This window comes from Ambystoma mexicanum, chromosome 6q, assembly GCF_040938575.1.
Source record: "Ambystoma mexicanum isolate Mex_15411 chromosome 6q, UKY_AmexF1_1, whole genome shotgun sequence".
NCBI classification, from domain to species: Eukaryota; Metazoa; Chordata; class Amphibia; order Caudata; family Ambystomatidae; genus Ambystoma; species Ambystoma mexicanum.
The window spans coordinates 249,690,570-249,718,403 of NC_090937.1; the positions used below are offsets into that span (position 1 = coordinate 249,690,570).

General features: G+C 44.0%; 1 protein-coding gene across 1 annotated transcript in view; it reads right to left on the reverse strand.

Moving 5' to 3' along the window:
- Positions 1–19,842: 19,842 nt before the first annotated feature.
- Positions 19,843–27,834, reverse strand: part of DAPP1 (dual adaptor of phosphotyrosine and 3-phosphoinositides 1) — a 245,649-nt gene continuing 237,657 nt past the window's right edge. The window contains exon 9 of the mRNA XM_069630719.1: positions 19,843–20,994. Within this exon, the coding sequence (XP_069486820.1) occupies positions 20,941–20,994 (54 nt within the window). The 3' untranslated portion in view covers positions 19,843–20,940. The remainder of the gene's footprint in view (positions 20,995–27,834) is intronic.

The window sequence follows — 27,834 nt, forward strand, 5'->3', positions numbered from 1 at the left end:
GGGAAGCCGCCTCCTTCACGGTCATAGACTTGAAAAATGAATTTCTCTCAGTAACACTACACCCAGACTCACAAAACTTGACTTCCTTTACATATAGAAACCAGAAGAGGAAACATACAAGGCTCCCAAAAAGGGTACTGCGAGTCACCCCCTATATTCAACAGGGTGCTCCAGATGGACCTAGGCAAGGTACAGATGGAAGGCACGGTTTTGCAGTCGGTATATGACATTTTGATTTGCAGCACGACAGAGGACACATGTGGAAATGACTCAGTGTACATGCTGACAGTGTTAGCAGACAAGTGGTACAAAATGGACAAGGCCATGCTACAGTACTGTCAGAAAGAAGTACTATACATTGGACAGACAATTTCCCAAAATGGCCAACAAATAACATCAGAGAGGGCGGAGACAATACATAGGACAGCCAAAATCACGACAGTAAGAGAAATGCAGCAGTTCTTAGGGTTGTGCAATTACTGCAGAGCATGGGTATTCAACTACAGTACATACACAAGGCCATTACTGTTCACTCTGAAAGAAGCACAGAAGGGACACAAGACTATGAAATGGACGGAGATGACTGAGGCATTCAATACACTAAAGGAAGCAATATGCACAGCTCCAGTGTTAGGGATCCCAGATTACAAAAAGGAATTTTTCCTGTTCTCACACACTGACGGGAGATAAAGGCAGTAATGACAGAGGGAACATTTGTGGCACAAACCCATAGCGTACTACAGTGGAAAGCTTGACCCAGTAATGAGAGGACACTATCCGTGCGAACAAGCTTTGGCTGCTGCCACATTTGCAGTGGATAAATCAGCAGGCGGTGCACTACCACGCTTTACGTGGAGCACGCATGCTTCCCAATTCTGCAGAAGCCAAAGAGCACCTTGACAACACAGAGAGCATCAGGATATGAGGTCATACTATCAAACGCCTCACTTACGATAGTGAGGTGCAGTCTTGTCAATCCAGCAACCTTTCTCGCAGACTGTACTGCCAACATACAGATATTCCGTGACACCCGTAAAGTTCATGAGGACGCACGGGGGGGTTGGAGGGGAAGACGTGCTATACATTGATGGGTCATCAACAATTGACCAGACAGATCACGTCCGACATACGTGGACAGCAGTGGTGAGATTGAGGGAGGATGGAGCAAGGGAGGTAGTCGCAAGTGCGCAATTACCAGCACAAGCAGCAGAACTAATGGCCTTCATACTGGCCTTAGAAAACAGCAGGGGAAACAAAGTGACAGTATACTCAGACTCAGCGTACATGACGTTAACAGTACATTCAGGAGTGTCACAATAGAAGAGGTTTCAGGAGGGCGGATGGGACACACGTACAGCATGCATTTTTATTGAGCAATCTGATCCAAGTAATTGATTATCCTGAACAGGTAGCCATAGTGAAATGCCCAAGGGGGACACACGAGGGGAAGATGCAACTTCAAGAGGAAACGAAGAAGCAGACTCAGAAGCAAAGCATGCAGTATATTTTGGAGAGTTACTAGAGATGGAGGCAGCATCAACTGTACGTAATGGGAGGACAATGATACTAAAGGAAGGGTACAATCTATTGCCAGAAGCAAAGATTATGGAGTTGCAGGGAGCTGCACCCAAGGAAGAAAATGACTTATGGAAAAAAGGGGATGTACAGTATCTCCACCAGACACCCTATGGTGGCAATACAACACAGGAAAGGTAGTGATGCCCCTGGCACTATTGAACACAGCATTGACACAGCTACACTATACTACGCACCCAGGGAAAGAGGTAATTGCCACCCATATGGGAGAAACATGATTCTGTCCTAATTTGGTGGAAAACGTGGCTGAGTTTGTGAATAATTGTCCTGTATGCAAACAGTACACTGCAGGGCATAGAATGAGAGTTGAGAGGAACCATACCATGTCCAGCATGTCCATTCAAGCATCTACATGTTGACTACATTGACATGATCCAAGTGTGCCAAGGGTACCACTACATAATAGTGGTTGTATGCCCATTCTCTCGGTGGTTTGAGGGAGGCCCCTGCTCTCATCCTGATGCCCTCAGGGCAGCAACATTTCTGATCAGGGAAGTATTTCAGCGATAGGGCGTGTGTGAGGTCCTGCGGTCTGACAACAGCCATCACTTCGTCAATGAAATGTTCAAGCACATCACCACATTGCTGGGAATTCAACAAGTTCTCCTGTGTGTACCACCCACAAGCAAATGGGATGTGTGAACACCTGAATGGCCTCCTGAAGGAGGCAATAGCAAAGACAAAGCAGAACACCAAGAAGAATTGGCTGCACTGCCTGCCACTCACATTGTTTGCATCGCGCAACAAGCCTGGATCCGACCACCATTTAACGCTCCATGAGGTGGTGACAGGACGGCACATGCAACTCCCACTGGCTCATCCCACTAGGGCTTTTAAAGATGCTGAGAGTAGCACATATGTGTTACGTCAGGAGATGTATGATTACATTACTTCCTTCATTGCCAGTGCATATTTTATCTCTCGCCAGATACAACGGTTCCAGGCAGGTCCAGAAAACAAAATAGAATGAAACTGTGACAAAGAACCAAAAGTCTCTGCGGTAAAAAAACAGGTTAACATTGGAGATTGGGTCCTGCTTTGCAATTTTATACAGAGGTGGGATGCACCCAGATTTACGGGCCCCCAAACAATTGCAGCAGTAGCAGATAAGGCTGCCTGACTGGAAGGAAAGACTGTTTGCCAGGCGAGGTCGCTGCTTTGTAGGGCTTGACGTCTGACAAGTGGTTCCAAAGTGTTCAACAGGGCCAACAAGCAGCAGCAAGAGGAGCTGCAAGACAAATCTGAACTTACTCTGCCGGGTGGAGGACAGCCAATGGTTACTCGCTCAAGGGCAGTAGAGATAGGGAATGGACTGCTTATTGACTTAGAGTGAGGATAGACTGTTATTTTTTTTCTCTACATACATTCTTCCATGAAACCCGACTGCAATAATTGATGATTGTTCATGTTGCCCTCTGATTATCACCCAGATAACTTCTCAAACCAACTGGTCCACACTGTAAGACGACCCAGTAGTTTTAGAGCACAATTACCCAGAGTGTATTATCTCGCCTTTGTAGACTCTTTGGCCAAAGCTTACTCACAACCTGAGCAAGGATAGCCTCCTACTATCACCACACTAAGAGACCCAGTAGTAAGGGTGGTGTGGGAGGAAGTGTTCATTTTTGCTATCAACGATTACTTAGTTCGCGGGCTTAACAAATTAACTAGATACTAACAAATAAGGCACACTTTTTGCGCATTTCAGTCAGGCAACTATATCTTCAGGCTGCACAAGGATCAAGCAGCACAGGTAAAGATAGGTGAAATAATAAAGAATGTGATTATATTGTTGTGTCTCATTACTACAAGTGGGGTATTTGATTTTATATTTTGGAGAATTTCATTTGTTGCCAGTGCTACCTCTGTATCCTCTACTAACATTCCCCTGAACCCAGCAGGTGGAACCATCATGTCAGGTGGACAGGAGAGCACGGTAAGGAGAGGTAAGCGCAGTGCAGACACAGACATGAAAGGGGAGAATCTCTATTTCAACGACACTGCTCCAGTGTCTAACAACATGTGGTACAAAAGTAGGTAAGCAAACCACAGGGGAGAGCCGTTATGTCTGCTCATTAATTCCCTGTGCTCCGAGTGCCTCCAGAACGTTTATAGCAACTGAAAACCCAGCAGTAAGAGCTCAATGCCTGATGTACCTGTCGATGGTAACAACTCGAGGAAGATTTCAGGGGGAAAACAGCAACACTGAGGTGGATGTCTCGAGCAACATTGCCGTACAAAGACAATTACATAAAGACATTAGACATGATGAACATTTACTGGCAGCTAGATGAAGCTATACAATATATAAGTGATGGGCCTGAGAAAAAAAGAGACAAAAACACTGAAGGAACTACCATGCCCATGGACAAGAGTGAAAGAGACAGGAGGAGAACCTGGGTGCTGGAAACGACCACAGATGCTTGTGTATGGTCAAGTGTACACAGAAGATGGATGGAAGGATGGGGTGGCAGGTAGAAAGGCACTGACCCTAGCACAATCCCCAAGTGAGCAAAGTACAAGAAGAAAATGACAAGTGCCTGAAGGAGTGGGACACAAGTGCGAAGTTGCTCACATGGGTGGAAAATGAAGCCAGACCAATGCAAATAATACCCTTGAAGACATGCACTGTGTTACCAAAATGACGATGAAGTGAGAGGGAAACAGGATGTAGAAGGATAGAAAAGCATGCAGCGATGAAGACAGGCACTGCAGTTCTAATGGATCGCTACTGGGCATGCGGATCAAAAGCATACGAGAAGCTGCCACCCAAATGGGGAGGAGTTTACTCATTGGTGCATATTAACATGCCATTGTTGGTCATGCCGCGAAAGAACATGAAGCTCGATGAGTTTCCAAAAATTGACACTAAAAGAAGGAAGACGAGGTCTGTAGAAAATGAACAGATAAGCAAGAGCGAAAAGCAGGCAGAATTGAAGAGGGTAAAGAGAGGAGGCAATTACTTATCAAAAGTATCAGAAACGGCACTGGATGAAGTACTGGCTGAACACCGGCTGTTCAGCAGGATGCAGATGTACTTTGCATCGTTTATCCCATCTATACAGACTTCTACGAATGCTTAAATGCCTACATATCACCCGTTAGAGCTAATGGTGATTATCAACTCCACAGTGAATGGTCAGATAACACGGCGAGTAGAGCACTCGCTTTGACATCTGTGCAGAGCCTGCTGACGCAGGATCGAATCCCGGCAGGGCCAAACTCAGCCTTTCATCCTTCTGCGGTCTATAAATGAGCACAACACACCGTGGGAAATAGTAAACAGCGCTCAGATGCCTCATGGTTCGTAGCGCTATATAAATGCGAAATTATTATTAATGGGTTCAACGCAATAAAGGAAGAGCTCCAAGCAATACAGTTGGTGGCACTCCAGAACCATTATATTCTGGATTTACTAACAGCAATGGAAGGAGTAGTTTGCGCAAGAATTGGGAGTTACTGTTGCACATTCATACCTGCCAATGACAAAGATAATGGGACACTAGCAGAGGCAGTAACAGAGCTATCCAAGATGCATGCCAAAATGGAAGCAGCAGCACAGGGGACAGGAAAGGACCAGAGCTGGATAGCATACATATGGTCATGGATGCCCTTATGGCTGTCAGATGGACTGAAGGTGATATTGGGCACGCTGATGTTGGGAGGAGTAACAATGTGCGGGGTGAAGATTTGCCTCACCCAGTGTCGAAAGAGAGCAGAAGAAACTACTGGAATTAAGGTTTTGATGGATGTGAATATAGGAGGTGAATGCAATTTGATTGTGGAAGAAAGAGACAGGCTAGGGGAACAAATACTAAACAGTCAGTATTCCCACATGAGGCAATGAAGCTAGACAACCCATTCGATGTGAAGTAATATGAAGGAAAATGGTTGTGGTCTAACCCGGAAGCAGTGTGCAGTTCTATGGAATGGATTTTCCACGATCATGCGAATTACTACGCACACCTCGGAGGGATTACGAAGATACGGCAGCCGAGAGCAAAAGGATTAATTTATAAGGATGTGGTTGACAGGTCGAACAGAGGGAGGACTGAAGAGAGAGAGAGAGTCCCGAGACCACACCTCCACGCCCCCAAGTTCTTCTCGGGACAAAGAGCTAGAAACGCTTGCCGCCAATCATCTTATGCTGGATGAATCCCGAGTGCACAAATGATTGACAAGTACACTGAAAGATATCCTCTCAGCCAGCCATACAGACCGAATACAATGCAAGTCTTCCCGTGTGTGGGAGAAGAGCCAGTGATCGTGGACAGACACACCTATATGGACAGCCTCACCTAAGCACCAAGAATCCATGGTACTGTGGTTGTTAGTGATACCATGACATAATAGAGTTAGACATGAAGCACATGTGCAGTCCACCCTGCACCACAAACACACACCCATATACACGAAGAACATGAGCACACAGTTCTATAGCTAGAGGACAGATACATACTCTTGATGCTTTTATTAGTTCGTCTTTAGCCAAATGCAGTAACGCAGAACCTCAAAGCACAAGAGATCCTGAGCAAGCTTGCTGATGCTTGTAGCCAATAGTCACATGGACATACAGGAGTATATATGGAACCTGATCGAACCACATATGGCTAACCCATAGGGAACATAGTATAACAAGGACAATGTAGAAACTGCATTGTAAGGTTTATGAAAATTACAGCAGGCCTCAAGCCACTGAACATGAGACGAGCAGAGCTGACTAAGGGCTGCACAGAGAGCAAGACGCGTGAGACAGGCCCACAGCCAAAGTCAGAGATATCAAGACACAATCCAATCCCCAGTTGACAAAGGGACCAGCTGCAGAGAACCGGAACAAATACTCAATTGTGAGCTGCAGAGCTCAAATTCGTGGTCTCTAAACATGTGGTGCAGCCAAGCAAGACAATGGACCCACGGTGAGAAAGAGGAGCCGGTCTTAAACAAGATGTAGATCGCAACAAGTGTTGCTACCGTAAGGAGAATATTCTCATAAGGCAAGGTGGTGTACACAAGTTACAATAGAGATACAATTGTTCACATCACCTCAGAGGTGCACAGAGAGCTGAGAACTCATTTGAGTCCCAGGCATGGGGGCAGAAGCTCTAACCAATCACAGTTTAGTATTCCAGGAGTGGGTGGCAAAGGGCATGAACCAATGGTAAGCCCACTACTCTGCAACAATGTAATAGTTAGCTCTTGGGGATGGGACAGGCCAGCCACCAGATATGCGAGGACCAGTAGAATAACACCTATAGGGTCCACTTTATATTTTCTAAAGTTCCTTTTTACTCTGTTCCGTCTGTAAATTGTTACCCAGCCCGCTACTGTGTTGAAAAATAATCATGGCCAATACCCTACAAGGACAGGACTATTGGATAGTAGTGAAGGTCATTTTTACTACGCACAAAGGTGATGGTTGAATAACACATATATACACGGTCAAGGTTATGGTATTTGAACAGCAGCACGTGACAAGACAGATGAATAAGAGGCAGATACTACCATATAGTGCAACATAAAGTGAAATTATCATGAAAACCTGTTGAATTCTCGCAAAAATTCAGGTATGAACCAGATGGTTGAAATGTAACTCACTTAGTATTTTTCTGTGAATATGATACACTTGCAGTTTGAAATAATGTTTATATTGTATGTATTCTTGTAGAGGCTGCCCGGAGGGTGGACCATGTGTCCAAAATGCATCGGCTCTGGCTTCTGCTATAACAAATCAAAAAATAAAAAGAGAAACAGATTCTAAATTTAATTGATGGGACTACCGAATCTTTTTTGGACAATCGATTCCTACTACATTAAACAACCTAATGGTTTGAAGTAGTATTTACTACACCACAGGCGTCTCCAGGCTCAGTGAATGGTTCACTGAGCACACGTTTCCCTATCAATGAACCAATGGTAAGCCCAGTACTCTGCATCAATGTAATAGTAAGTTCTTGAGGATGGGACAGGCCTGCCTCCTGACATGCAAGGACCAGTAGAATAACACATATAGGGTCCACTATAGGTGGTAGCGACTCTCAGTGGCCAATCCCCTATGGTGATAGGTTGTTAGGGGAGGGCCCGGGTAATGATGTAACAATGCAAGAAAACCAGCCTGCGCGCCGCTGAACCTCGGGCTGTACCTGAATCGCCCTGTGTTCGTGTACTGATCCCTGTTGGTTTTATTTGCAATAAACCGCATATTGTGTTTGCTGTTCAGAGTTTTCCGTTTGTCCTGGGGGGAAGGTGTTGGGCCCTCCAAGTCTGCAGGCTCCCAGCATCGCTCTGGAATACCTGGGAGCTTGCGGGTGCTCACCACAAACAAGGCCTTTGATAGAGTGGAGATTTCTCTCGTCTACACTTGAATCTGGACCCAACCATCACGTTGATCATGGCCTGTTTTTTAAAGTCCCTAAAGAGAGGATCTGTATTAAGTCACTATTCATGCTATATCCCTGGGACACGGTAGCAGGGTCAAACTGGCCCATAAAAATGGGTCCTCAATCACATGTTACAATTACTACCCAGACAGAGTGTTTGAGTACTATCAAAGTGGGTGTTTTTTCTAAAATATGTTGCAAATAATGCATTTGAAAACATATTTGCTTAGTAACGCTGGTTAAAACTAGTGTAGTAATGAAACTGGCCCACTCTGGATTAAAAAGTAGTCCATTCTGTAAAAAAAAAGGGCCCATCCTAGAACAATCAGCTGGCAATTCAGCCATTGCACTGCACTATATAAGCCATTCCAAACCTGCCTAGCAGGATTGCCGTGGTCTCCTTTCATTTTTTCCTTAATAAAAGAGCCTTTAGCTAGCTCAATCTGGTACTATCCTAAAGTCCAAAGTATTCCCATAAACCATACTGAGCACAAGGCAGCCCTCAATGAGGATGGAACACACCAAATCAATGCTTCCGGCATTAATGATAGAGGTCCATGCATTTGCGGGTGCTTCTGGCTTTCTAATAAACTTCAGGAAGTCAATGGGGCTAAATGTCTCAGAGCCCTCAGATAGCATGGCCAGAAACAAACAAGACTTTCCATTTCGTTTGAGTAATAGTGTGTATCTCGGTATTAAGTTGACAGCGACCTTTAAAACACTGTATCATGCCAACTTTCCTGTCTTCTTCAAAACTCTTGGAGAGGACCTGTGGAGATGGGAAAAAACAAGAGAGCTCCTATATAGGCTGCATTATGGCCATAAAAAGGAATGTCATCCCCGGAATACTTTATCAGACACTAGCCATCCCAGTCATAATTCTACAATCTCTATTCTGGCCCTTCACAAAAAGATAAGATGTGTATGGTCTAATCATAAATGGTGGGGCAGTCGACAAGTCCTCCATTCTAATAATAATAACATAGGTCTGGGCCTACCCATCCTCCGGAATGATATTGTGACCAACATATCACGACTATTGGACTGGCAGAACAAAGCCAATAATGGTCATTGGGTGAACTTTGAACAATCCACCACCACTACAAACCGTATGCAACTGCAACCTTGATGGTACACATGATTAATATGGGTACACTTCTTCCTATCACAATGGTATCGCTCTCATATTGGGAAAAGGGCGTTGGGTATGGAATGTACCAAATAGCCCCATATCCCTTTCCCTGGTCTTCAATAAGCCAAGCTTCTCCCCTTACCTCTCTAAGAAGGATTTCAAGGCATGGCAAAGATTGGTACTTACTCAACTGGGCCATTGTATTGTGGGGGGTAATGCACTCAAATTTGAACATCTGCATTTCTGAGGTTTAGCGTTTCAGATATTGCCATTGTAGACACTGGATTACAAATCATGTGAAACCCGGGTCTGGGATATGCACACCCACTGCATTAGGTCTTACAATGAAGGAGGGGTGGCCTAAAATAAAAATCTCCTAACTATACAGACTCCTGGAGAGATCTGACCCAGCAGCGAGGCTTCCTAATACGATACATTTGGAAAAGGACTTGCAGAGATTTGTGGCTGAGGAGTCCTCAGGGAGAATTTTGGACCAGGGCCGCTAACTGAACCTGCTGCGTGACAAACAAAGAAAATGCAAATACAATCTTTTCAGATGGTATATGTACCCAGCCCAATTCAGCAGGATTAACCAGTCCATTGCCGCTCAATGTAAGAGGAACTGTGGACAGAGGGGAGTCTTTTTGCATCTTTGGTGGACATTTAGGAAAGCCCAAACATTTTGGAAGGAGGTTTTGGCCCCAATATAAAAGGTTACAAGATCATTGTTACCAATGGATCCGCTTGAAGAATTACTAGAAGAGGCACTTGAAACTCTGCCCATTGAAAATCCATGGCGTTGTTGATCACTAATCTACTACTGGGCGCCCAAATCACTCTGGCCAAATGTTGGAAAACAGCAGATGGACCACAGTTTAACATTTCGGGGTACATGATTTGGGAGATAGCCTCTGCAGAAAAGATCTGTGCTGCCTCTCTGGGTTGGCTTCCTAAATACATCAATGTTTTGCTTTCCCTACCTGGCTTTTGTGAACGGTTTCCATCTCGTACGCTTTGTGTTGATCTAATCTCCAAGTGACACAGCATGTCATCATTTTAAAACACTTTTGGAAAGAAATCGCTGTTCTTTGGTCACGGCTATATCATCCATTATGTATTAAGATGATGTTGGAGCTTTGAGCAAAATGAATGCTACTTTACAAATACAAATGAGACAACCTGCTTGCCCCACCACAAACATTACTTTGACAAAACCAAACTGCATTTAGTGCACCGTTATTCAAGGGCCACACCCACAGTTCATTCTCCCTTCCTCTTCATGCATACATAAATACAGAAGTTGAAAGCCACCATGCACCCATCTACCACCAAGTACACCGAAAATATTAAGGATGAAGACCCACCTGTACCTTCTCTGGACTGACTCCAGTGCATAGACTGTTGTTTCCACTTTGCCAGTTGCAAAGCACTCAAAATGTCCGTTATACAGAAGAACACAAGCACAATTCCAAGAATGAACCCTTCTCTAATGCAACAGTAAAGTTTCCAAATATCTCTACAATCGTTTTCAAAATACATCATTTTCATAATTAACCGGCTATAATTTAACCATTTTAAGACTCATTTTCTTGTTTGCTATTATTCTACCTTCAATTAATTTTATTTTCAAACTATTACATTTTCGTGCTGTTAATTTCAATCTGATCATAGGGAAGTCGGCCAGTTGAGGCAATGGCAGTATCTTCACATGATTCGTTCTTCGAATTGCTCAGTATTATTCATTTGTATTCCTTTCACTTGCAGTCTCCTGCAAGGCAACGCGTTTTTACTGCTTAAAACATTTGTTGTGTTCATCCAGGTCCTAGTCATGCATTGTCCCAGTTCGACTGTACCAAGGTTTGAGTGTAATAATATGAAGGAAGGGTATAGCCAAAGAAGGCCAGTGCATACATGAAACTTAATCATAGTATGTCACAAAGGCCCCACCAGGTGTTTTGTGGCAGTGCTTCCAAACAGGATACCTTTGACTGCGATGAAAATTTTACAACAGAGGATTTCGGCCCTGGCGTGGCCCTCGATTTCTGCTTTACGCCAAAAATGAAAAGATCAATTTAGGCTAAGTGTAGCAGAGATTGCCAGCCAACTAATACAAATGTGTACCAGTTCAGGCCCCACTTGTCTCTACTACTTTTTCCTATCATAGTGATAGGAACAGGAACTGTTTGGGGTGGAGGTGATAAAATGGCGACGGGCCGAGCAGCATGGCTTTTGGGCCTTCGGGAGAACTGGGATCAGCAGAGGTAAGAATGAATGACTGACACAGACATGGCAGTGAAGGCCTGTGCGGGGATTCAGCTTTTTCGGAGGGAGTTTAGAAGGGCAAAAGATAACCAAGCTGGTGAGGTGAAATGAGAATGGGTGACTGAGGGTTAAGTCTGTTAGAGGACACCCCAAGGAAAGCCCAAGATAAGATCAGTGTGCCCTTTATTTTGAAGCAGATGAAGATTGTTTTAATGGAGTTCCTTCTTCGTTCTCCTGGCTGCCCCTTTCCATCCTCTAATCAGATCGTCTCCAATCCGCTTTCCCTCCCTCCCATGTCCTTTTGTTTTACCTTCTTTTCAGCCAATAGAGCTTGTGGCGATTATTGGTGGAAAAACGCAAGGCTCAATTAATCGCCTGCCAGCTTCAGGAAGGTGAAGATTGTGCGATCGAAATTCGGGTACTTTCCCTTACCTACCACCATGCACAATGTCTGACAGGCTATGGCTGCAGTCCTGAGGGGTGGGAATAGGGGCAGAACAAGTTTGGTCCATGTTCTATCCCTACTGCATTGCTGCCTTATTTTGGGGTCTGATGCAATTGGAATGTTGGTTTGGGGGCGGTGAATGAGATGCTACTATGCTCTTTGCGAACAGGACTCAATTCTGTTCTATGAGTGTTATGGGGGCTTTGAGGAAGGCCGGGTGTCCAGAAAATGATGTGTTGGCTAAGGTCAGAATGAGTTTGCTGCAATCAATCTTCAGAGCCTGCAGAGTCTTCGGCCCTAATTCAAGAACCGTTTTATAATGGCAAAACCCCATTGGAAAATGCTCTGTGAATCAGGGTCTTAGTCTGTGACACCTACAGAGTCTGCAAACCAGGGATAAGCGTGTTGAAAGGGGACCGGTTACTGAGGAGGGCAGCAGCAGAGAGTGGGCGCAGCTCAGCTCATGCAAGAAGATGAAACCTGCTCCGATCAGATTTGGACTATCGGTAAAGTAGGATCAAGTGCAATAACGGCAATGGGAAATTGCTGCTGGTCCCACTACAATACAAGCCAAGCTTCAAACACATTTCAGAGAGAAAAAGATGAAGGTACGACTAGGAAAGGAGCACTAACAGCAGGACCTAAAAAAATGACTTGCATCAATTCAAAGAGCCACCTGGGAGTGGTACAGTGGGTCTGCCGGAAGTTGATAAACAAGGTCTGCAATGGCAATGGAGCAATGTTCAAAGCATAACAGTAAAACAAATCACCTTGATTTGAAGAGAGAACAGGGAATTCAGTCCTTTATTACATTTGATACCCAGGTTCAGCCTATAGGGGACTCTCAGGATCAGGAATGTCCAGTGGGAGAGGTGGGTAGAGATTGTAAAGGATCCCATTTGGGGAGGCAACTGACACGCACTTCTAAATAGAAGCATGCAGGGGACAGTAGTTCAGAAGATTCCAAGTCTGATGCCAGGTTTCATTTTTGAAATGTCAATCCCTTATTGGAGGAAAGCTTCAACCTAAACACAAATTTACTTTTCAGCTGCAACAATTAGCACATGGGCAATAATCTGGTGCCGGTGCCAGAGCAAGGTGAAGGGGGAGAGAAGATTGGAAAATAGGGATGATGGACGTCTGGGTAACCTGAAATGGGACCCCCCAGCTGTGATCTTTTTAAGGCCTGTAAGTGAAACCTTAATCTGTGTAGAAAGCTTAGTGTCAAAAATTGCAAAGACCCACGCAGGCCTACACTAGAAACCATGGAAAGAGTTGTCGATGCAGTAGAACTGGAACAAAAGCAAGGACCACACCAGGCTGTGAAGAATGCACAGGAGTCATGGGACCCTTGGAATACACATGTGGTATCTGGAATTGTGGCAGAAGAGCTCAGATACATTCTGTGTGATGGTGAACAAACACTTGATTCAACAGAGACCTTTGCCTCGGGAACGTTTGTCAGAGAAATCATGCAAAGAAGGGCCCTGTACCCTCTTCAACAGTGCAAAGGGATGCTCTAACACAGGTAAATCGGGGGAATCTGGGGGGTGGGAACTTTGAGAAAAGAATGAAAACAAGAATGAGTGAATGGATAGGAAGAGCGGGGGGGGGGAACAGAGGGTGTGGTAGGCAGGGGAGGGAGAGTAGGAGGAGGACCAGGAGGGTGTGATCTAATTAGGAAAGACCATAGTACCTGGTGACAATAGATCATGGCTCGACTATCCTATGGGAAATAAGAGGGATCATTTAGAAAAATGAACAAGCCATTTAAAAAAAAATAATGTTGATCTGAAGAGCGTTATGACGACCACTAAAGCCCAAGATGCCATGGTTAGTAAAATGTCTGAGCAACAAGAGGGACTGGAAGCCTGTGAGTTTGCAGTGGAGAATACAATTTACGGCATATTGGTGACTTGCACACAGGCGCCAAAGCAATTGAGAACATAAAAATAAGAGCACAGGAACCAAATGGATAATCACAGCTTTTGGAATAATATTCCGTTGGGGGCGTGCCAAAGGATGGGAAGAACAACAAGGCCATTAAGTTCTTTGTCTCACTAGTGACTAAATCTTTCCTTCTAGATGAGAAAATGATTAAGCTGGACGAACATGTTGCCCAAAGGGCTTGTGGGACACTGCCTGGTACAAACCAATAGACAGTAAATCCCAGAAGACCGGTCAGTTTTTGGATAATACATGCTGACAGAAAATATACTGAAATTAGAGAATACAAAAAGCTAGGTTGAAATGTAGGAGATCTGTCATCGTATTTGGCCACGTGTATCCCCATTGAATGATCAGAGAGAAAACAGGGGCAGAAGGATTCAATGATATGACAGGCAGAGCCCCCTCAAAAACAGGTACATCTAAAACCAGGAAAAGGAACGTAAGGAGCTACCAGCCACCTTGCAGTCAGGTGAACGGGACTGGCCAAAATGACTGAGCTTAAAAGCCTGAATGCATGATTTGGCCGAATTTTGGCGGTTGGAAAAATTCCGAGCCACCGAAAAGTTCGACCAAATCACGCATTCGGTGTTGGGAGCTGCGGGAGTGCCCCCCCCCCCCTGCACGCTTGCTCACTATATTGTGAGCAGGGGTGTCCCCCGCAGCCATCCTAAAAGAATCAATAAAAAGAAAAGGACCCTGCGACGCCGGTTGTGTTGCAGGGACACAGGGAAAGTAAGGGTGTAGTGGGTGTGGTGGGGGCCAAATTGTAAATGTTCAGGGGAGAAAAGACTGAAGATTATTTTGGAAAAATAATTCGATCTTTTCTCCCTCGAACATTTGGATTGCTGGCTTTCAACCCCGAACCAAGTGAACAGCATATTCTCTGACTGACGTGGGAGGCCCTCACAGGCTGTCTCTTAGGTGCTTTGGCATGCATATCATTCTTTTGTGAATGTATTGATAATTACTGCAAGGAGTATCCAGAATTAGGTGAAAATCCAGGAGGCGAAGTGCCTTAAAGACATACTGAGATGGCCTACAGTGTAATCCAGACCATGTCAAATTAAGGGGAATTACGGCATTGAAATAACAAATTAACATACTGCACTTTAAAAGAGAGATAGTTGCTTGTCAGGCATGGATGGAAAAGGTCTAGTGAGTGGCATGATCTTATTTATTCAGTGTAGACGAAAAAAGAATCAGATTCAACAAATCTTTGATTTTAGGGCTAAAAGATTGATGATGTCCTACCAATGGCTTTGTAAAGTTTTTTTCCAGATCTCTGTACAGGTGTGGCAGATGAAGATGGACAAACACAATATGTGGATGCAATTGATTTACCAGACTTGGACAGGGATTGTCAGGAAAAGTAAATGCAAATGTTCCACTTGGAGGAAGTTGATAAAGTAATTAGGGGGTTACCAAATGGAAAGTTGCCAGGCCTTGGTGGATTCTTACAGTAGCCCTCCAAATCTGCTGGCCAAGAAATTTGATTGAGCTGCCAAATGTTTTTTATGTGGAAGTTCATAAAACAAAACGCCCTGCAATCATGGAACAAAAAAAAATCTCTTGAGAAAGGAAGAGAGAAAACATCCAGTGTGTCATGACTTGCACCGACCATATCCATGAGGAGTATGGATGCTAAGAATATGGTCTCTTGGAAGAAATGCCTAGAAAATGTATTCCATTTTTTGTTTTTATTTAATGGACATTGCAAGGGAAACAATGCATTTTTGGCACAAAAATGCTTACAAACCTTTTTAATATTAATTTACGGAGTGGAGGACCAGTTTCCTTAACAGTGGGTGAGAGGATGTGCATATAAGAACAGATGATGCAGGGGAGGTACAAAGATTAACCAGGCACAAGGACAGTAGAGCATGATATAGGAATGGGATAACGGAGGAAGTGCTAGGTTTTATGGCGAAGGGGTGACAGAGAAGTGCCATGGGGTTGTCAGAGAAAGTTATGGGGAGAGGAGAACAGGGAGATGTGGTGGCATTGACTGCTATGCAAGCGGTTCTTCAGAAAGGAGGAGAGCTAGGAGGTTGGATTTAAATAGAGTAGGAGTAGTGCGGAGAAGGAGAGGAAGAGCATTCCAGAGTAAGGGAGAGAGGAGAGGAAGACAGCAGAAACGAGAGGGTGTGCAGGGGGCACAAAAGGTGGCAAGGAGGTGAGCCAAGAAAGATTTTAGGGAGCAAGGAGCGAGTGAGATGGGTCAATAAGTATGGTGGGGCAAGTCCATATATAGTTTTGAAGATGAGAATGAGTTTATACTTTGCCCTCTGCCTCGTAGATAAACATCCTAACTGACAATGGGAAGTGAAGCGCGGAAGGTTGAAGTGTACGGACAGAAAAGTTGACGACTTGGTTGAGAGGTGAAAAAGCATAGTTGTGAAGGCCATAGAGTAGATTGGTACATTGAGAGAGTACTAAAGAGGAGATTAGGTGCTTAGCAGTGTTAAAGGGAATAGGTCTTATTTTTCTGATGTTGAGGAGGTTAAGTCTGGCCGCAGTGGCAGATTTGGAGATGAAGAGTGAGAAGTTGTGATAAGGGTCAAACACAACACAAAGGTTGTGAGGAGAAGCAGAGTAGGGAAGGTAGTCAGGAGAGAAGACTAGAAGAGGGAGAGTGGAAGAGATAGCCAGTTCCGATGGGGAGTAGAGCACCTCAGTCTTAGTGGAGCCGAGTGTGAGTGAGATGCCATCCAGTATTTGATGGCGGAGGGACAGACATTTTAGACCATAGCTCATCACATAAGGAGGGAAAGGAGAAGAAACTCTGACTATCATCAGTGAATAGTTATGATATAGCATTTATAACGCACCTGTACACAAGTGTTTCTTGATAGAGTTGATAGGAGAAGCTGTAGATTATCAAGGTTCCAAGAGCAGAGATAGAGAGTGAAGAGAAGTTAACCCAGGACATACAATGGTGGTTTATTAACACAATGTAGGCTGAACATAGATGCTATGGTGAGAGATATTCACATAAACCCCTTAGGTATGTCATGGTAGACACCAAACCATATAAAGAAATCTGTATCCGGTGCCCCCGACTCTAGATTACCGTAAAACATTTAAAAAAATAGACCTGGACCTCGGACTTGAGCCAGTGTGGTGGAGTTAGAACCGAAATTTCAAATCTTTTCCTAGATATTTAAACAGAAATACCATTTGTGATTACAACACAAAAACAGAACCCCCCTGTTAAGCAATTACTGCTATGCAGGCACTCAGGAGGTGACAATCTGTCCACCTCAGGGGTACATGAAGGGTTTTCTGTCAGGGAATATACACAACTATTACAAATCACAATTAAAGAGAAATAGAAAAAAATTAGGTATTTCTGGCATCATTGTAAATACACATACTAGCTTTAAAAAAATAAAACGTACCACACCACATTATAGTCATCACAATATGTGAACGAATATAGAAATCTGAATGGGATTGCAATTATGGTATTTTGTAAAGTTTTATTAAATACACATCTTTTGAATTGAGCACATGAATGAACGAACAGGGGTGCGGACCTTAATTTGTTTGGTGCACACTTATTATTTAGTGAAAGATTGAACAAGAAGGGTCCAAAACGTCTCTTGAAGCTTGCGACATTGGGATTAAAAAGATAACCATCTGTAATGTCCATTCTCTTCATTGTCACTGGTTGGAATTGTAGAATAGAGAGGTTTGACACCACTGGAGGGAACTCCTATGACTGACCAATGTGAGAATAGAGATTGCAGACATCGCAGGAATTCTCTTAAAAAGTCACTGTTCTCTTCAGACCACGCTTGAGGACTGCAAGGCACATCCGCTTTGTCCATGCCCTTTCTTTTTGAGGCCACAGACAATACAGATTAATTTTAACCCCTTTTTCTCCTTGTCGTAGGGTCACTCCTTCCCGCCCGCTTCAATTTTATTCACTTGGCTTTTTTTTTGCTTCCAACTTGATTACTGGGAGGTTGTTTTATGGATCTGTTCCTGAGAAGACATGCCTGGTCAATGCTGTGACAGGTACCTTCTAGGCGTTCAAGGTGAAAATCTAGCTTTAGCCCCCCCCAGCTAATTATTTTGCCCAAGTGCAGCCGATATATTTTAACAGCAGCATAATGTAGCTGGGAAAAACAAGGGCAGTTTGGGTAATTGTTAGATGTTTAAGCATGTTATGGTACCTGGTAGATGCTTGGCAACAGTAACTGATCTGAATACGTGGTAAGAGTTAAAAGAAAATAGGACCCAGAAATCACAGTCCAAGAGAAACCTACTCTATGGACAGTCCTAACCTGATAAAACATTGACATAATGGTTGCACATTGGGAGCGTACAGGCATGCCCAATGTTTACATCAATAATCTGTCAGACAGCAGAGGATATCTAAGTGAAGTCTACCATGATACATATGTAAATGAACAAACATCGGTACAACGCATTATATAATGCTACCAATACACAGGGGATTTGCTACAAAGTGACCAAAGACAATTGCTAAACTACCCATGGAACACTCACTGAGCCCTAGTGCCAATTACAAACACAATTAATAAAGTGGCTTACGGAGTGAATTGTGTCAAATAAATAATGCAGCAATTAAAAAGCCTTCATTCATAGGCCTGTCAGTAAGAAGTGCACGCTTCTAGTTAGCCACACTCGGAGGTGGCTGGTGTGGCAAGAAGCAGGGTGCGAGGGATTAACTCGCACACCAGTGTTTGCCGTCGGAGTAATTCGAAGTATTTGTTTTAGAAGTTACATTTCTGGGTGCAACAACTGAGCCCAGCTGGGAGCCAGTGCTGTGTGTGTATACTGCCCCTATGAAGCAGGCATGGAACCAATGACAGCATGGTCTGATCGAGTAGGAATTGGCAGGATTGCCTAGACAATAAAAGGTGACCTTATCAGGGTAACTAAAAAACCCTGACTTACATTTGATCTAAAAAAAAAAAATTAAAAAAAGTAAAACAAAAAAATAAAAATAAAAAAAAAAAAAAAAATCAGCATACGGAAATATTGACTGGGCAAAAATGACCACTGCATCTTCTCGACAAATGTAGAGATTTCAACCAACCAATAAAAGATATCGAAATTAAATGTAGTCCACCTAACCAGGGTAAAACAAGTTATGGCAATACCAACAGTTTGGGCTTTTGTGTAGGCTTGGGAAAGGCACTTGCCACGCACAGTGTAGTGGTATTAACTGGCCATCGATAGTAGCAGGTGCAAAATGGTATGATTGCCTGGGCATCTAATAGGCCAATACCCATACACAAGACAAAACAGTTGGCTTTGTCAGTGCTTGTTTTTAACAGGACTTCGGTGAAGGGCAGGATAGTAGGGCTTATAAATCAAGTGGCTGAAGGCAGACCTGGTTGATACTTTTATTACATCAGTAGCTGGGAGGGGGATGCGATTGGCACAATGTTGGAGTGGGTGTGTTTCAACCTATTTTCAAAGAAGAAAAATACTAAAATGGACAAGATGAAAAGGAAGGGAAACTTTGCAATGGGTAAACTGGGGGCTATGGTGGGATCTATCCCTTTCCACGAAAGGAACGTTTTGAGCTAAAGCTGGAATACAAAAATAGCAAAAAGAAGTTCTGACGAAAAGGGCAAGTCGATGTTTTTTAAAACGCAACTGCTGTTCACAATTGGGCGGTTGGAATAATCCAACATTAGGAATGTACATAAACCGACAGTAATGCAAGCCTGCTTTTTCGCCCACTCTGCTAGAGTGAAATACCTTGCTCAATTTAAACATTCATGTTCAGGTTTGACACCAATAGGTGTTTCTCTTGTAACATACTCCATGCTGTAAACATCCCACCCAATCCCAACAAAATTAAGAGGCATTTTAAAAACAAGTGTTAATTAAAATAATACGCTTTCACCATTACCACTGTACCTAATGAGTCTGTCTTTAAGGCCTCAGGACGCTGGAACTCTGCGGCCAATTCATGCATGAGAATAAATGTGCGACCGTTGGCAATTGTGGTAAAAATAAGGGTTCACCCAAGCCCATTGGCTGCCTCTACTATAGACGCGTTGCACAACATCTCATGAAGCAATAGACAAAGTACAATGTTGCGGTCAAAAGACATTTGCATTACCATTTTATTTTGGCTCCAACGGGGTTTGGTCATAGCATTAGGGGCCGGTTGGACGGTCACCGCTACCATAAGATGTCGGACGACCCATTCAGTGTATGTTTTGCAGCATTGTCAGTGTGTACTGGTGACTCAAGCATATATTAATTCTCAGCAACAAACAATTTGCAATCCTCAATAAAACATCCATGTCACAGACTTAGAAGGTGTGCATGTAAAGTGAAACATAGGAACTCAAAAGTAACGATTCAGGGAGCACAACATAGAATACACGAGGAAAAAAATAATATGAACAAGATGGCGTTAAGCCTTGATGACTTAAGCTATGCTATGATGTCATGTCGCTAGGCACAAACACATCGACCGGCACACAGGCATTATTTTAGGATCTTTCTCTGAATCTATTGTTAATGGGTGACATTTGATAGTTTTGGCATCTGTGTAAAAAAAAAAAAGACAAACTAAATGACAAACTTAATTTAAAGAAACAGTCTATTGAATCTCAAGTGTAGCATTCAATAATTATCTGCAATGGAAGTGGCATTATTACCAATACGCATACAGCTTTCTTTTTTATGCAACACATTTGATGATCGTTTTCGGGACAGTATTTCGCCCCTGGCAGGAAGTGAAGCGCGGCCCGACAGGAAGTGCATTCGTCACTTGAGGGTTATGCTTTGCGTTGCACTAGATGAGATCATGTGAAGTTGTATCCTCGTCACTTTGCCAGAGATTGATAAGAGTTGCCCAAAATTAGACTCTTCGATATAAATGTTTGATTTGTTGCGTTGCGCTCTGGATTAACTACCATCCGTCGATTTACTGCATGTGTTCACCACTAATTCAGTCGCCGACCGTTCCATTACGTGAAATAAGTGAGAGGATAAAATGAACAGATGACTGGCATGTGTCAAGCGCGTGCCGAAAAGTTGACAGTTGTTTTACCAGGTGGCTTCAGATTGGTTTTAAAGTGAATTGAAAATTGTTATGGGCCAGCCTTCATGTCTTCAATAATTTCACAAAGTTCAATGAGGTGGCTGAGGCATGTAGCAGGTCTCCATGGAGATAGACACATTCACGATCTGAACTCCTTGCCTAGCTTCGGCGGATGTTGCTTTCTAATCTGCGCCTGTAAAAGACACACGAAACAGAGAACGTTTACATATCAATCAATTCATGATCTTATCTGTTATTCAACCATGTACAAAATCCAAAGGAAGGTTACATATCACATGGGACTCACTCATCGTGCCTCTTCGGCAACACATTTTACAAATATTCCTGAAGAAATTTACATACGCAGTATCAAGTCCATTACAAAAATATGCTTTAAAACAATGTATCAATACCCACATACAATAACAACCACATTAAACACATAGGATGTGTACAAACAAATTCTACTTCGCCCAATAATAATCTCGCTCAAAGTCGATATCCAAGTTTCCCATAGTCAATTCATTGTCACACTTGTAAATATACAGTCATGCAAATATACACAATTCTGAATAGCTGGCTCAACATGTTTCTTTCCTTAATGCTACTAAATGCTGGACATTCATCGGGAGCCGAAGTACTGTTTGGCGCATGATCCAACAATCCTACTGTGATGTACGATGTGATCCCATTCCATGGCTTTTCAGAAGTATCTTGTTCCTATAACATAGAACCTAAAACATCCCACTATATTCACCACCTAAAATATGAGGACACATACTTGGTCCTAAATGGTTGACAAATACCACCACAATAATTTCAGATGACACAAACTTCAAGCATCATCATTATATATCACAAATTAATAAATCTCTGACAAATGAATTGTGGTTGCTCCTAAATCTGAATAGTCAATATTCCATCACTGAAAAATCTGACATCGTTTTCTAAATCCTGCCATTAATGGCTAGTGTGCGAAAGAAATACACCAGGAGGACTATGTTACATTTCTGATTCTGCACTTTCTTTGGTTTCTTTGAGGTGCATCTGATGCAAACAGACTGGCCTAAAGACTTGCCTAAGGGACTGGCCTAAAGACCTGCCTAAGGGACTGGCCTAACAGCTGAACACCCATGCCAAGCAATGTCGCAGAGCAAAGCACAGCTGAGCTGTGAAATGCTGTGAGGCCTCAGACAGGCATAAACAGCCCCTCCTGAGAAGTACACAGTGATGACACTGCTGGCTCAAATCCCAAGGCTGTCAGAGCCTGCCTCGCACAAACAGCCTGCAGTTGCAGAATGTACTTTCTTCCCCCTGTACAGCGAAATGACCTGTTATCATACTTGCTATTTTATGGGTGGAGAATAGATTTAGCTATTCCATTGTACACAAGGATGAGCAAGGCCTGGGAGGGGCAGAGCAGAATGCAGTCCTCCTAGACACTGGTGTGCGTTTGCATTACAGCACTTTTCACCCAACTTCTAGTCTCTTGTGTATTATTTGTGCCAAGTGCATGGAATGCCTGAGGTGGCATGAGGGAGCTGGATGAGCACTGGTATCATGGGGGTCAGGTCGAGCCTGTAACAGAACCATCAGAACCCATATATGTGGGACATCTGAACTCACGCTTGTGGGACTGGAAGTGAACACAGCAATTCTGTGGCCCCTTTGAGTGCACCCTCAGCTAACTGGTAGCAGAGCATTGCCGCCTCACTGCACCGGTTTGTGATGAGACTTGATACCTTCTGCAAGCATCATTCCTGATGTCCTTTCCTCATTTTTTATTGATGAAAGGAACTCAGCAACACGAATTGTATGAGGTGACGAGCAACAATAAAGGGGCGGGGAGCAGAGGAAATAGTAGAGAGGTAAAACACAAAACTAAGCTGCAGTAAAATTACCCCCATTCCTAATTCTCTACACCATTTCTTTAAGGAATGTAACCACTGAATCAGAGTCTTGTAGAAGCAATCACTAAGACAGAGACCAACAATATGTCTATTGATCCCAACTGATAAGAGTTTCCCCTCAGAGCCCTGACCTTTCTACTTCGTTCTGCGTTACTCTCGTCTCCCGGAACCACCTTCTGTTGATTGGGTCCTTAGCTTTCAGAGGCACAACCCTGAATGGTTGATTTATCTAACTCTGTCGTGAGTCCCCCCCTCAAGGCTGGTTGCAGAAAGCCAGAGAGGGCCCTCAAGACCAGGGCTCTACCGCAAGGAATTCCTGGAACACCTTGAGAAGACGTTCTCTTTGGCTTTCTTCAAGCTCCGGTCCAAATAACGTCCCCTCTTTGTATACAGCCTCCACTCAGTCTGCTGGATGTGATATAAACACTCCTACTTGTCTAACACATGCTACATTTACTTTGCAATAATTAGCTGCTCTGACAAACCACCAATCAATGCACTCTTGCAAAGTTAAAGCATGAACTACTGCCTAACATTTTTACAAAGGCACTATGACTGGGGGGGGGGGGAAGGCTTTACCTCCCGTCAGGTATCACATACACCACCCCTGCACCGTTACCAGAGAAAGCCAAGACACAGACTGCTGCCCAGCAACTATCATTAATGGTTACCTAGCAACAGCCTGGACAGAAATGTGTAAACATATCTCACCATACACCACTACTCCAAAGGTCTCAGTATTGAAGCAAGCTACTGTCCCGATGCTGAGTGGGATCAATAAGACACAGACGCAAAGTGCAACTGAATGGGTTTTTTTATTTGGGACGCAAGACAAGTCGTTCAATTAGCACAGATCACAGAAAAGATACTCCTTGGGTTGCGAGCAAGCAAAATAAACAGGTTGACTTGTAATAAGAGAACATCAAATAACAAGGTTCTCCTTGGGTTGGGAACAAGTACATTAGAAGTGTTTCTTGAAGCAATAGTTTCAAAGTCTGGGTCCCCCTTCCCAACAATCCACGGGGGACGTTTTGAATGCCCACAAGACTTCTTTCACGGGTCCAGTAGTTATCCCCCATTTCTCATCACTGACTCTACAAATTCTGGGTCCAGAGGTTGCGCACCAATGCAAATAAAGGCCACACTGGAGGAAGGGCAAGTATCTCCAAGTGTAGCCTTCAGAGCCTCTGCCTGGTCTTTGACAGGTTAGCTGGTTTCTTAGGAGGGGCTTCACTCCTATTTTAACCTCAGGTGCTTGCTTTTTATTCCCAATTTACCCACTAGGTTATACTCGACATGACTGTTATTCTCATTCCCAGGGGCTTCTTTCTCGGTTTGTAGGTCCTTAATAGTTACTCCCTTTTCACTGCGATTTCTTATCAAAACATTGCAGCACCAAGTGTTTGTACCACCTCCCGCCCCCAATTGTCTACCAGAGGTAGGGAATACCCAGGGCACCTTCCATTTCTGTCCCTGCCTTTTCTGATTTTCCCTCTCGCTTCCTCCTTTCACTGCGACTTCCTACTTTCAATTCCTCAACCTTTCCCCTTCCAGCTCCTCACTGTTCTCTCCCAGGGAAGTTTTTGCTGTCTTTTCATCTCCTGCATTCTCTTGAGGATCTTTCGCCACTTCCCCCTTGTATTTTACCTCTTCCCTATATGGTTAATATCTTTTTGCCCCCCCCCAAACCTCATGGCTCCCACTATATCCAGCCTCCTGGGCCCCTCCTGCCGCCCTCTCCCGACTACTGGGATTCCCGCTCCCCTGCTACTTCAGTCTCTTTTTCATCCAAAGTCATGGGTCTCTCCTATCTCTGTATACAGCATTTCAAATCTGTTCGCAACCTCCTGGTCCCTCTCCCCACCCTTCTGACTTGCGCTCCTCCAGCCTCCTGTGCCTCTCTACTCCCAATATCCTGAAGTTCTCCACCTCTCCCAAAGAATAATCTATGCTCCCCCCAAGTTACCTCCCCCTCCTTTCTCCCAATCACCTCCTCTCCCCCAAACCAATTTCCTTTTTGCCTCAACATAGCACCTTTTCAACACTGCTTTCTGCGAACTCCCACACTGGTCTGCCATACCGGGCCGCTCTTATAGCAGTCCTGTCCCCTTGCCTTGGTCCCTCCACATCTCTATTGAGCATCATGTATTTGAAATAATTGGTCTTTGGACAGGATTGGTGTATTTGGATGTATAAACGGTATTCGGCCCGCTCTCCAGGCCCCTCTCCTGGCTTGGCTCAGAGTGAGGAGCTGTCAGGATGGGGCTCCCTCTTGGTTTTGAAAGTGCACCTTACAAGGTGTGGAACCAAGCAGTGTGCTTCACTGAGTTGACTGATTTGCAGGTCACAACACTTGAACACTTATTTGGGAACAGTGATTGTGAACCTTTCTTGGGTATTGCACCCCTGGATCTCTTTGACCTGCAGGGCTGTTCTTGCGGGTTTTGCTAAGAGGATTTCCCAGCTGCTACAGAGAGCCTGATCTCTCAAAGGAAACTTGCTGACAGTTGAGCCCTTGTGACTGGATCCCTGTCAAGCACGTGGTAGCAGGCAGGGTAGACCAAGAGATACTTCCTACAGTGCTTCCAAATCTTGCATCACGCAGTGGGTGGCGGCACCTCACTCCCAACCCTAAACCTCAGAGCACTTTGTCACATTACCTAACATCAATGTGAGTGAAGTAGTAGTGTTGGTGTGAGTTAACGTTTGATTTGTAGTCACATGGACTTTGTTTACATTCAGGGGAAAAAAATTATTTTGACTGACTTAATAGCAACTTTAACATTGACATTTGTGACATTAGTAGACAACTTTTTATGTCCCGGGAGGATAGCTCAACGGCAACGTGCGCGCCTTGGAAGCAAGACGACACAAAGCAAAACAGGTTCGATCCCCGGTCCACGCTTAGAAACCTCTTGGTATTTAAGCGCGTTATAAATATGCAACTAAGACAAAAAAAAATTCTAAAACAATTACGCAAACTAAAAAAAAAAAAAAAAAAAAAAAAAAAATTGCTGTAACAGCGCCTCGATGACCATGGGCTGTGCGAGTGCTTTAAAAATGCTAAAATAAAAATATGTACCTTAACGCCCTGTAAAAAGTATTTTTGTTTACGTAATGCCCTATTTTTTTATAAGCGTGTAATATTCGGTGTCCTTTGCACACGTCTAGACATAAATGTCGTAATGTATGCACCCCAAATATTTACATGCGTGTTACGGTTTCACATGAGCTGCACCATATGCAGCACGCAAGGTTGAATTGTGCGTTTTGTCCTTCTGGCTGGCGAACATGTGCCATCCTTTCAGTATAGGTTTGCAAACGTGCATGTTTTTTTTTTGCAGTACAAAATGAACTTCTGACTTTGCACAGCAACAATACACAGGGTTTCTATCAACAGTGCAAAGTCACTTTTCAGCAGTGCAAAGTCACTTTGAACCGTGCAAACAATTCCATGAATCGGGCCCTCTGTTTTTAAAATATGCTGCTGCATCATAGTGAATCATGCAACCCGCTCTTTAACGCTGCATGACCTCAGCATATACATCTCTCAAGTTTCGGCACCAAACTGCGCACCCTCCTCTTGCAGCTCTCCGTGCTTTCCCGAGCCAACGCTCAGCAGTACCCAATGCCACTTGCTAGCAAGCTGGCATACTTGGCTCATCCATCCACAAATCGCTTGCACCCTCCTGTGGGATTTCGGGTGCTTGGAACATCACCAAGAATTAATATCTGCAACCTCTCCTCCCCGCCCCTATCCATCAAGGCAATGAGCACGTGCACCCTTCCTTTTGGCCTTAGCAAATGCTTCTCAGCTGCAATCAAGTAATTTTTGTTTAACTCTGAAGTCAAATCAAAACCTGGACTCCACCTGCTTCTCAGAGAAAAATCTTCCCCAGCTGAATTGCATTACACCCACGAATTACAGCATGTGCCAGGAGGGCAAAGAGGTGGCATTGCCCTCATCCCCACCTCACCTTCACAACAGCATCTCCTCGGCAACCCAAATGCTGCCCAATTTATTTCTAAAACGCTGGAACATTTTGGCTTTCAGGCATAGAAGCAGGGACGTCATTTAGGGTTCGCCAGAGGTCGCAACTGAGACCTCTGAGGTCTCCCTTGTGACCTCTGTGGTCACCCTTGCGACCTCTAGAAAAAAAAGAAAAAAAAAACGAAACGTTTTTTTTTTTTTTTTTTTATTTTGTAATGCAAGCTCATGGGCTGTGGCCAGCACCATGTGGCTCTTTAGTTCTGGAGTGGCTGGCTTTCTTGTTAATGCCCCTTAAAAAAAAGAAGAAAAGGAGTGACACAAGTCTAACACTTTCAGCACTGACCCTAAATAAGAAAGATTAGGCATACCAAATAATGTGTCTTTCTGGAATTTTATACAATAATTGCTAGACTCATTAAAGGTTTATTTCAGGCACACTTCAGGGGGTTAATCACTGATTTAGTCTGTTCTTAAACGCCTCAACTCAGCCTTTCATCCTTCTGAGGTCGATAAATGAGTACCAACACAGGTTGGGTGATATTGGGTGTATATTTTTTCTATATAAAGCGCTTAAGCGATATCGTAATCATACTTTTTGTAGTGTACAATGCTATGTGATAGCACTTCCTGTTTTGTCAGCGGGTGAAAGGACGCGTTCCATCGCATCCCGCCATATCACTTCGGGTGGGGTCAAATGACACCACTTCCTGTGATGTCACCAGGGGTCAAGGGTCGTGTGATGTCACTTCCGCTACCCCTGGCATTTTGGTGAAATGACGTCCCTGCATAGAAGCGTTGACACAAGGACAAAACACACATGGAACACAAAAGGGATTGAGAACCAAGATCACAAATCGCGGGCGGGGTGTATGTATTCCATAGGTGTGGGGCTGCCACAGGGAAACATCCCTCTGACACAATGGATAGTTTAGCCTTTGGTGTTAGTAAGAGGCCAGAGTTGTTTGACCTCACATTACGTCTCGAGGGGAGCCAGGACAGCAGATTTGAGAGTTAGGAGGTGATTTTCCCATAAAGGCAGGCATGAGCAATACACAGGGTCCGAAATGCAATTTGTCTTCCAATTGGAAGCAAGCGCAGGGTCCATGCCACGGATACATGGTCAGTCTTGGGA